This window comes from Pimephales promelas, chromosome 9 (assembly GCF_988280905.1).
Source record: "Pimephales promelas chromosome 9, fPimPro1.hap1.1, whole genome shotgun sequence".
NCBI lineage: Eukaryota > Metazoa > Chordata > Actinopteri > Cypriniformes > Leuciscidae > Pimephales > Pimephales promelas.
Genome location: NC_142777.1, coordinates 23,006,793 through 23,018,925, shown reverse-complemented (window position 1 = coordinate 23,018,925; position 12,133 = coordinate 23,006,793). Strand labels below are relative to the sequence as shown.

The 12,133-nt window shown below is 37.8% G+C and overlaps 1 protein-coding gene across 18 annotated transcripts in view; it reads right to left on the bottom strand.

Annotated features, from left to right (window-relative positions):
• Window positions 1-12,133, bottom strand: part of dlg3 (discs large MAGUK scaffold protein 3) — a 107,621-nt gene that overhangs the window by 4,752 nt on the left and 90,736 nt on the right. For 9 of the 18 annotated variants that reach the window (XM_039664628.2, XM_089134880.1, XM_089134883.1 and 6 more), the window contains 10 exons: window positions 9,275-9,389; window positions 6,275-6,451; window positions 6,098-6,173; window positions 5,577-5,606; window positions 3,323-3,422; window positions 1,622-1,663; window positions 1,376-1,426; window positions 717-818; window positions 434-606; window positions 195-304 (listed from right to left, as the gene is read on the bottom strand). In XM_039664628.2, the coding sequence (XP_039520562.2) occupies window positions 195-304; window positions 434-606; window positions 717-818; window positions 1,376-1,426; window positions 1,622-1,663; window positions 3,323-3,422; window positions 5,577-5,606; window positions 6,098-6,173; window positions 6,275-6,451; window positions 9,275-9,389 (976 nt within the window). Of the gene's footprint in view, window positions 1-194; window positions 305-433; window positions 607-716; window positions 819-1,375; window positions 1,427-1,621; window positions 1,664-2,800; window positions 2,847-3,322; window positions 3,423-5,576; window positions 5,607-6,097; window positions 6,174-6,274; window positions 6,452-9,274; window positions 9,390-12,133 lie in introns of all 18 variants that reach the window. The other 9 variants (XM_039664631.2, XM_039664635.2, XM_039664637.2 and 6 more) reach the window with 3 other exon arrangements.

Sequence of the window (12,133 nt, the reverse complement as noted above, 5' to 3'; positions counted from 1 at the left end):
TGAAACAGAGGCTGAACAGAAAAAAAATGCAGCATCGTAAAAATGCATAATAAAACGCCACTGATTCGGTCAATTATGGCCCTTCAAAACCATTTCGGCTCAAAACAAAACATTTTGGAGCATCCATAATTCTAAATATATTAGAACTTTTTATCAATTTAATGTCATTTCTGAATACAAAATCTTGCACTTACATTAGTGCCTCCACAGATTTTGGCTTGATGAAAATGGCGATTGGATAGAGCTGTGCTTGCTGCAGTCGCTTTATGGCGTTCCCAGACACATCCAGGATACAGTGTTTCCCCTACACGACAATCAAAGAAACAAAAGTAGTCACACTTTCACTGCACACAATGATTGCCACAGGGAAAATATTTAAGGATTAAACAGGAGTTCAGATCTTCTGGCATGTTTACACAAGGCAGTCACTGACCCTTTCAGCCACTGCCCGGACAGACAGGATGCTTGTTCCGTACAGATTCTCATTGAACTGGCCGGCCTCTATAAATTTGTTGTCCTGAATGTCTTTCTCCATTTGCTCCCTTGAAGCCACGAAGTGGTAGTCCTGTCCGTCCATCTCATTCTCTCGCCGAGGACGAGTTGTATCTGAGGAATCGTGCACATGTCTCACTTTACTTCAACAAGTATTGCCAAAACATTTCATGATAAAAGATGTTTTGCATGTAGCCACAGTAGCTTTTTCTTATTACACTCACGTGGAACACAGGATCCAAACTTGTGAGGAAACTCCGAGATCAAGTCATCGTTTACTCTGTCCTTCATTGGACCAAGGATAATCACAGGCCTTGTGTAATGGACTGAAAGGAAAACCAAATCAATTTTGGTCAAACATTTCCAGACTTGAGAATAATTTCCTGGCTTTATGGAGGACATGTCATAGAAAAGCAGGATTTTCCCTTTCCTCCTATTTTTAAAAACAAGTGTTCTATGCCTAAAGCTCCCTTCCCAGGCCACCAATACCATTTATGAAAACTAAACTACAAAGTAAACATGAGTCATTCAGAAATCGTACACATTAACAGATGAAATACACATATCATGCATATTAAAATGCATATCACCAATTGTTTATTTAACACCTTGCACCACCCTACTGAAAGATAGTTCAAACTATGGCACATATACTTCTTAATACTGCCTCAACAAATTCAGAAAGAGCCAGATTCACTAACAGCTTGCACCAGCGCAAACCCTGTTTCGGCGTTAAAAAACTACTGTCAGGGTTTACAAAAGATATGCAGTGAAAAATTTGCATGGACAGTTCTTTTTGCAGCTGACCTCATTGCATATGTATTTGTAGGAGTTTCCCTTTCAGACACAGTGCAGAATGTTGTTTATGTTCATGAATACTTACTCTCTTGTCGAATCACTGGCTCATACGATAGAATTGTGTCTTCCTGACCCTCTGTATAACGAGAAATGACAAAATTATCCATATGAAACGGGTATCTATCAATTAGTTCATTTTTGTCCAAGCATTAAATGGTTAACAGCATGACACTGCTCACATGGAATACTGCACCTTGGCAGACTATATTGGGACAGTTTAATGCAGTAAGTAATGAAAAGCATAAGCTAATGAATGTTTAGAGCCACTTACTTGAGCTGCTTTCGCTGTCACTCGTGTTGGATGTCAAGCACTCTGTGGATATAAGATGAGGGAGGTTTAGAAATGTCACAATGCACACTTTCACCCATATGTAAGACTAATACTACATGAAACACAGCTCGGGATGAAACTATACACCCTCCGGTTTCATCATGCCAAGAATAGAAAAGGCTGAGTGAAGAGAGGAAAACAAACACAGAGAACTTTTGGGCACTTAAATGGCTGCCGTTTCCTTAGAAGGGAAATGGTAGGATGAGGCAGCAATAGGAAATTAAGTATTTCCTTTTCCTATGACTCCAGTGATCTTAGATTCTGTGCTGAGCGTTTCCTATGACCTTGCCAGTGTTCGGTTCATCAGACAGTGATACTGCTCCTCATGCCAAAGTAAACAAGCCAGTTTTGGGTTCCTTACAGGAATCAAATAACAAACATTCCTTAGATGCAGTGACAACATGATAGTGCTAGAATCCTTAAAACATTAAACATGCACTCATCTTGCCCAGTATGACCTGGTCCTGAGGAGAACTGCCATTGATTCACTCTCTCTTTAGTGTACCATATGGTAAACAGATCTTTAAGAATTAAGAATATGTATGTGTAAATGATTTATGCGTTTAAAGTCAACTCAATCTATGAAATCAAAATTTTTCATACTTGAGTTTAATTCACTAATGCACATTACTTATTGAGTGTGATTTTTCAATGTGTCATCTCAGAGAAAAATGTCTTTGTGATCCTTTAAAATGTCATTTCAAAGGTTTCTTGTTCCACTGATATCACATAAGCCATACAGATAATTAGATATAGCCATATGTTAATAATAGATAATACATAATGAATTTTTTTTTTAAATCAAACTCACATTAAGTCTGGCCCCATAATGGTATGTTACACACATTTTTCACCAATCAATACTCGATTGACACAATCAAGCCCTACATTTTTAGTTACTAAACATCCTGTTTCACTTGGAAATGTGTCACTAAAATGAGTTGCGAATGGCAATTAACACTGACTTTCAAAAAGTGGCGGATGAATCTTAAGGCAGAGAGGAGATTGACTGAGAGAGAGAGAGGGAGGAACAGAAAGAAAGAATAAAATGTGTGTGTGGCACAGCCGGTTCAGTTAGCTTAGGGAACAGCTGCTTGACAAAAGGAACCACACACTTACTCAAACTCTTTGATCCATAAAAGTCATCGCTTAACCCTGGGAAGTCCTGAGCGTCCCGACAGGTGAAAGCAAGAACAAAGAGAGAGAGCAGAAAGGAAGAAGAAAGAGGTTAGTGAGAGGCTAGTAGAAGAGAGATGTTGCACTCTCGAGGGATGAAGGAATACTAACATCGCCTTGCTGTGCGCTGAAAAATCGGGGTTGTCCAATTGTAATTTAAGTACAGGGTATTTCTGTACAGAGTCATCGGTAACAGCATTTTAAGTCCAAATGGCGAAGGGAGCAGTTCTGAACAGCTCCCACACACAGATTGATGTTTGAGCACAGCTTTTGAGTGTTAGTGCATCCTCACACCTGTGAGAAGTGCTGAGGTCCCCCTCAGAGCAAGACAAAGTCCAGAGAGGCCCCGATTGGCTGTTTTCTCACAGAAAGGTCAAGAGCCAATCAAGAAGCCATCTCCAGGGTGAGTGACAGGATGAAGCATGAAGGACAGCATCAGAGCCCTTGTCACACGCTCATACTCACGTTCGGTCTCCACCAACTCCTGCACTATATTCTCCTTGCTCTTGTAAAACGGGAACTTGCGTGATAGGTTGAAGCTTTTTTTGCGTTTCACTTTGACTGGCTGCGTGGAGATGAGCCGATGTTGGGGAATGGGGATGAGGAATGAAACAAACACAAAAAACAGAATGGGTTTCAATGTAATTCACAACACACATGCAAAAATAAAACCAAAGACGACGTTTGATTGCACAAACAATGTAAGTGGGGATAATGAATGTAAATGTATCTTGGATGCAAAACTACATTCAGAAAAAAAGTTTAATTCAACTTAAATCTGAATGTGAAAGGGAATACGCAATTGAACAATGAAAGAGATGTGAAATATCTTCTTTAAATTGCAGCTAGAGATGCACCGGTCAAATGGCTATAAATTGGAACTGGGCAGTTTTTTGTTTAATTTCGGCCGATCTCTATTCTACACAAACTGCAATGTAATCATTTTCAAAAATGTAATTTGTGTGGAAATATTAAGTAATATGCAAAAAGGATGTTAACACAGGCCAGAGAGGGGACACGCTGAAGACAGATGCAGAGAAAAGAACAGACATGCCAAATACTAGGCACAGCAAGCTCACAGTTCACAATACTCAAAATATACGAAGAAAAATATAAATACAGAATTGGGGGAGGGGGGTTATATGCATCTCTGAAGGGAACTGACTTTCTTCAGAAAAATTTCGATGGCATTTTCTTTTTCTCTAACTCCGTATAAAGTAGCGTTTATAAGAACAACACTGCAATGTGTTCAGCGGTACCCAAAGAAACGGCTACTGTTCCACAAGCGCCAACTACTGTCAGAGAGTGAATTTGCATTTTCATTCCGTCCGTCTACTGTTTTTGTTTTATGTAGGTGTCTTATGTGGCATAATTTCACAAGTCAGACCAATCTGTTTATGCTTTAAATCTTGAAATTATAATACCTAATTAATATCAAAAACAACTGCTCATGCTACATGTGTGTAGCCTCTTTGTTTGGATAGTGATTAAAATGCAGTAGTTGCCTCTAATTTCAAATGGCTACAGATATACAGCAAATACATTTGTTTAAAGGGACAATGTGTAGGAATTTCTCCCATCTAGCAGTGAAATTGTATTTTGCATTAAAACCAATTGTGCTCTCCAGCGCCTAACTTTTTTAAATGCACGTTGCATCTACGGTAGCCATTATGTACCAAAAAGTTATGACAGGATGTCTTCTAATAGCACTTTGTCGAGTGTTGCTTCCGGTAAACAGGTTTGTTAATTTAAACAACTGCAACTTGACACAATGAACAAACGAATGTTAAAGTATGAATTACTGAGTAAAACTTGATTAGCGCCTCTCACTGCTCTGCTCCTTAAAGTAACGTCAAGCTGGCTCTGGAAGAAAACACGTTGTGGAAGCTCGTTGGCCAATTACTTTTTGTCCCTCTCTGTTGTTATAGTTTTTCAAGATGGCGGAATGACATGGAGGCCTCTGAGCACCTACCTGAACCATGTATATAAAGATAAGAGAAAATTCTTCGTTTACGGGGATAAGTCAGATAATTGGCAGTGGTATTTGTACACCACTGAGGACATATTTATGAATAAAAATATTAATTTTAGATAATAAAACATCTAAAAAAGTTGTCCCTTAAAAAAATTAAAAAAAAAAAAAAGAAAAAGGAATTGGCCTTGAAAAATCATGATCGGTGCATCACTAATTGCAGCATAACATAATGGGTGTAAAAGAGAAAAAAAAAGTGAAAGTGAAGTAAAGTGAAGTGTGTAATTTTAAAATACTTTTTTAAAACACGTTTTTGCCTCGCAATGTACAGTCAACTAAACTATCGATCAAAAATTTGGGGTCAGAAAAACTGTTATGGTTTTAATATGCAGATTTGGTCCTCAGGAAACATTTTGTATTATTATTAATTTTGAAAACAGTTGCGCTGCTTAATAATTTTGTGGATATGATGGTTTTGTTGTAGTTTTTTTTTTTTTTTCAATATTCTCAATAGAAAGTTCAAAAAACAACATTTATTTGAAATAGAAATATTTTGTAACATTATAAAATGTCTTTAATTATCTTTCTGACGCCAAACGTTTGACTGGTAGTGTTTAAGTACACCCTTTGTTGGTGCAACATTGTGCAAGTTCAAAACATTGCAGTTTGTTTGAGCATCCTGACCAGTCCATTACACACTTCACCCTCAAAAGATCAGTTCACCCAAAAATTTGTTCATTTACTTACCCTCGTGTCGTTCATTCTGCCAAACATCTCCTTTTGTATTCCATGAAAGAAAGAAAAATCATACAGGTTTGGACAACATGAAGGTAAATAAATGACAATTTTCATTTTTGGGTGAACTATCCCTTTAGGTTACAAAGAAAAGATTGGGAATCTAAACATAAAAGTGTTTCTCAGTCTTGGCTCTGGAGGGTCCCCAACAGCCCATTCAGTTCATGGAGTACTCTACTAATGAGCAGAGCAATAGAATCAGGTGTGTGGTAAGGGAAACACCAGAAATGTTAAGTGTTGGGGGGCCTCCAGGACCAGGATTGAGGAGCATTGATCACCATCACAGCTGATTATAATGGCACAGTACATGTTTGTAGTTGTATGCTTTTGTTTGTGTATCACTGTGAGAAATTGGATGCTCAGTAACAGGAGCCTCCAGGATACTGTGAGAAGCCACCAATTCCCACACTCAGGGGAAGTGGGGCAGCTCCCATGACTCCTTCACAGGAGGAGGACGACGAAGACTCACTCACCCTGTTGGACTCAATCATGCCCGTCCTTGCATGGAACTTGACTGTTTTTAATCGTGCACGTTCTTTCTTTTCCACCCTGTGGATCAAAATATGAAAATGTGTGATTGGCAGTGAACACAGCCCATTACTACAGGGGAAATGTTGTAATTGTAGCTTGGCTTGTTGGCAGTACTGTACCTTTTCTTGCTTGGTATGACCCCAATTTGCTCACTCTCCCCATGGGGTGTAACCAGCCGTGCCTGCCACCACTCATCATCGGAGGCATTGATGACATGCAGGATGTCCCCATAGGAGAAACTCAGGCCCTGGCTAGGGAGGCAACTGTCCCTGGTCCTGTCGTAGTCAAAAAGAGCCCTGGGAAAATCAAACGAAACAAGTCGTACATCAACAGTGTGCTAGAGGAGTGAACGTTCAGACTTCATTGTCAAAAATCTGTTGTGTTTGAGTAAAGGGTGGGTGTGGGGATACACATACATCACAATATTACACTTCTTACCAAAGACAGCAACCATTTGAGAAATAATTTGCAAGATCATTTGTTTATTTTTAACATTTATAGTACTGTTCAAAAGTTTTGGGTCGGTACAAGGTTGCATTTAGGCTATGTGTAAAATGGTAATATTGTTACGTTTTATTAACGATGAAATTACTGTCTTCTGTTTTAATTATTTGTTTATTCCTGTGATGCAAAGCTGAATTTTCAGCATTATTATTATTCCAGTCTTCAATGACAAATGATCCATCAGAAATCAATCTAACGTGTTGATTTGCTGCTCAAGAAACATTACTTATTATTATCAATATTAAAGCCAGTTGTGCCATTTCATAATTTTGTGGAAATCCTGAATTTTTTTTTCACGATTCTTTGACGCATAGAACAAAAAGTACAAAAGAACTGCATTTATTTTTAATTAAAATATTTTTAAAAATTATAAGTGTCTTTGCAGTCTCTTTTGATAAATGCATTCCATGCTGAATAAAAGTAATAATTGTCATTATTGTTCACATTGTTGCTGGGTATGCCCTTCGCAGTCAGTCCCCTTAGATAAACCTGTGGTTAAGCACTCAAGGCCATAATAGTGATAGAGAATCCCAGTATCATCATGAGCGGGAAACCAGAAGGCAGATGACGTTGAGAACAGAAACACAGTCAGGCATTGTGTTTAAAGCTGAATGTCTTTACCTTGTCAGACAGGTAAATCCAAATGAAAGGAGAAAAACCAGTGGAGCAGGCCTTCCTGTTTCTCAACATACCTCTCCTAGGAAATACTAATTATAAGCCCACTGAGACACGCACACATAGTTTGCTGCACAGCTAGTGCAGGGTGGGATAAGTGCTGACTGACAAGCCTGTAACATTTTGACACACATTTATCTCGTTACTGCATTCACTGGAATGTGAAAATGCCTTGAGATTGAGTGCTTACCATTAACACGTGTGGTCAGCTGACTCATGAGCAGCTGAATACTTTAAGCACAGCTCACTTTAGGTGCAAGCTACCATCAGAAGCAGGCCACACATTCATTAGGCAGATTATATATTTAATACACACATAACTAGACTGCTACCATTTCTTTTGAAAATGTGCCGATTATACACGTTGAATGGATACATTTAAAAAAAAAATAATAATAAATAAATATATATTAAATTAATATTTTATGACTTATTATGTAAATGTATGACTAATAACCATGCATTTTTAAAAGTTTCAAGTGTTTCTGATAAAGTTAGACAAAAAAAGTCATAATCAGCTCATTATCCTGCTGAAGGATTCATGAACTGTAACTGAAGTACAGATCTCTAATACAGGGCTAAATATTCTTCTCCACAATGACTTGATAGATCTATGATTTTATGGTGCCATTCAAAGATTCCAGGTACCCGTTGTTCATTCAGACAGTGACAGGTGGTTGGACTGTAAACTGTTAGACCTTGAGCTAGATGTTCCACTTGGATCTGTTTTGGAGATTATCTAGCTTCTCTCTCTACCCATTGCACCATCTTTCGTTTTTCTTAAATTAATTTTCCTCTTTCCTCTCACAGGATACACAATACATCAGCCACCATATTGGTATCGGCTGATATATGTTCATTTATAATGTTATTGTTATCGACGTGATAAGAACATTTGGTCAATTTCTTAATAATGGTCAATAAATCAAAAAATTATTCCTTAAGAAACTTCAGATGTGTGCTGTCCGCCATGATGGTTTTAAATTGCTTGAAAAATGATTGGAATCACTTCACAAAGGAAAATACAGTTAAGTGCAACATGTGCAATGGAAGTCTGACATATAGGCTACAAAAAATTATAATGATAACAAAAAGAATGTTGTAAACTTTGTATGCTCGTGTTTTAGCACATAGGGAAGAGCGCATCCATGATATTGTCTATGCATAGGCCATAACATTTTATTTTTTTTATAAAGGGAGGCGATAAAAAATACAAACGTTTTGGCACTGACAAAGGCAAACATCCGAAATGTTAGTATTTTTTATCTCCTGCATGATACTAATAAAAACATTTTTAGAGTGCAGACCTTTTTGCCTTTTCATACCGATATATAGGCTTTAGCACATAATTAGCTGGGAGAGTGATGAGTGACTAGCCGCAGTGAGTGCTTTGATTGGGATAAAGAAAGCTGGCCATAGATGTGTAAATTAATTTTAAAACTTATACTAGTACAAACTAGGGTTCAGTACTGTATATATTTGATATATATTGAAGTGCTAGGGACATGGCTTTAATCTGACTCTCAAAAATTATATTAAGTTAGATTTATCAAACAATATATCATTTATCGGCTATCAAGTATCAATTTATCTTATTGGCACATGACGCATCCCTAACAATAACATTATAAGATATTGTACTAAAAAGATTGCACTTCTTTTCACTGCTTCAAGTCTCACTCCAAACAAAATGCATGTGTTGAAGACAAATACATTATGTATAAATGAACACTTTTTAGAAATAAATGGTGCATTATTGGAATTAAATGCAAGACAGCTGATACTCAAGTTCAAACAAGTCTTAATTATTTAATTATGTAATTGGCTACTATGGCTGTTTGATCGAAATTAAGGTTCCTCTGATTGATAAAAGCGCTTTTACACAAATATGTAAAATATCAGTACAACTGAATGAATGAATCGGAGGATGAAGATGATACCTGACGTAGAGGGAACGTTTCTCACTGGTGCGGAGGGAGCCAGAGCCAGAGCTCATGCTGCTGTTCATCATTTGCTCCCTCAAGTCGTGGATCTTGGACTCAAAACGACTGTATTCTGGAAAGAGAAAAGGCACACAATCCATCAGCAACACCTATATTTACAGTGATATTCCAGGCTTTGCTCCAGGTTTTATGAGTGGAAGTGCTTGTAGAGCAGGGCAGAGAAGGAAAGCTCAGCAGCTTATTGAGAACTGATTAATGACCCGGAGAACAGATGGATATTAATCATGTATTTGATGAGCTATACGCTAATATCTCCTGCCAGATAATTAATTATGCATATTAATTAAGTAGAACATGCACTATTCAGTATAACGGAATGAAAACCTCCAACAAACCTCAGACCGTAATCATTTTTCATAGTGAACAAGGGTTTAGTTTCTGAAACAGCACTGAAGCATGATGGCTGATTGTACGGTGGCCTTTTCATTAAACATGCACACCTCAGCTGCAGTGTGGTCTGGCAACTCACAAGCTTAGCAACTGAGTCACACGCACATGTAAACAGAAAAAAATGCATGGGCAAATAAGGATAACATAGCCGAGGAAAGACTATTGTTTTCTTAAAGGGTTAGTTCACCCAAAAAATAATTATGTCATTAAGGACTTTGTGGTATTTCAGAAAACTCTCGGACTAAATCTAAAATATCTTAAACTGTGTTCCGAACATGAACGAAGGTCTTACGGGCGAAGCTTTGAACATGTATGTATGGTTATACTGTCCATGTCCAGAAAGGAGATAAAGACATCATCAAAGTAGTCCCGTGACATCAGTGGGTTAGTTAGAAAGCATCGAAAATACATTTTGGTCCAAAAATAACAAAAACTATGACATTATTCAGCATTCTATTGTCTTCCGGTTCTGTTGTCAATCCACATTCAGTGACGCTGGTGACGTAAGACTCTGCTGACGTGTAATCTGGTGCACCTGAGGAGACGCACGCTGTAAACACAACAATCTTCGCATATATGTCTAAGGATTTCGACACAGAGGAAGACTTGCATTTTTTTTTTGCCCAGCCATATTTATTTTAACCCGAATACGGACGCACCAGATACACGTCAGCAGCGTCTTACGTCATCAGCGTGACTGCGGACTCTTGAATAGAATTGACAACAGAACTGGAAGAGAATACAATGCTGAAAAAAGTCGTCGCTTTTGTTATTTTATTTTGGACCAAAATGTATTTTTGATGCTTCAAAACATTCTAACTAACCCACTGATGTCACATGGACTACTTTGAAAATGTCTTTATTTCCTTCTGGACAGGGACAGTATACCGTACATAAATTTTCAATGGAGGGACAGAAAATTAAAATATTTTAAACTGTATTCTGAAGATGAACGGAGGTCTTACGGGCTTAGAATGACATGAAGGTATTGACATGAGTCATTAATGACATAATTTTCATTTTTTAAGCACTGGGAAGTACCTTGGAAGTCTAATATATATCATCCATAACAAAGACTTTATGATTTTCAACTTGCTCCGTAAATCAAAAGTCGATCTTCCAAAAAACAAACCTGAGGCAGGAATTTCAATTTCATGAAAACTCATAACAGCACTGCAGTAACTCTAAATCTATATCAAGTCTAAAGCTCAATATAAAGCCGAAACTTGGATTTCAATGTCAGCAGAAGAAACCGTGCCTGCGGGGAGCTCTTCTGTAAACGCCCTGTCTGTCACAAATGGGTTAACAACAACCTGCTGGAATGACAAGGCAAGCTAAAGTAACTTGACACCACCTGCCTGTAACCAGGGGAACACCTCAATGGAGAGGTGGGAGGAAACAGCTAGAAAAACTTGTTGAACAATTATAGTCAAACAAAAAAGAGAAGCTAAATGTAGGCTACTAGTACATCAGAAAGAACCTTGAGATAAAGTCTGCAAAATAAAGGTCAGTATGCTAAGTAATTACAGATATCAGAAGTCATCTTTATACAGAATAAAGCAAAGAGTAATTCACCCCACTAGTCAGACTCTCAACTACGGGTTATACAATATAGATATGACTAACAACACAGACAGCTGGGTCCTCTCAACCTGTCAGACACACGGTCCCTTACATACAAAGGCTAATGCTAAAGCGCAAAGTGTGACCCGTCAACTTAAGACCTGGGTAGAATCTGGGGCAGCTCTGCCTCACTTCCCTTCATTATGTGCAGGGCTTTTATGTTTGGGGACTGGGGATTGGCTGCAGCCTGCCTCTTTGTCAATGCAGTTATATAATATTGCAGCCATGTGCTTTCAACATGAAAGCATAGGGGCTAAGATATGTTTAGCACAGTGCTCTCAACAGGCATGCAGGTTAGTGCCATCAACAAAATTGATTTACTCCATCTTTTGATTTAATGAGCCATGTCATAGTTCCTTGCAGAAAATAATCTTTATTATAATAATTTACAATATAAAAAAATGCATAGGGCCAGATCATTTTGTAATTTGTATAATATTACATTTAATGGTGTTATTAAATCATTTTTACTTTTATATTAACTTCAAAGGCGGGGCAGACGATTTGTTCCAGAAACATTTTTTGTTATGCTGATTGAGAAGTCTCTGCATATCCTGTGAGCACTCACTAAATTAAGTAGTCTAAATGTATTTACACTATGACAAATCGAATATATGTATAATGTTACAGGTAAGAAGAACTTAAATATATATTTACCTGTCAATGAGCTGGTAGCCAAAGAAGGTGGAGTCTGGCCTATTAAACGGGAGGCCAGACTCACAATCAGGACTAACCAAGTCAGAGCGAGAGTGCAACTGTGGTGATTCAAGCATACCTGTATAT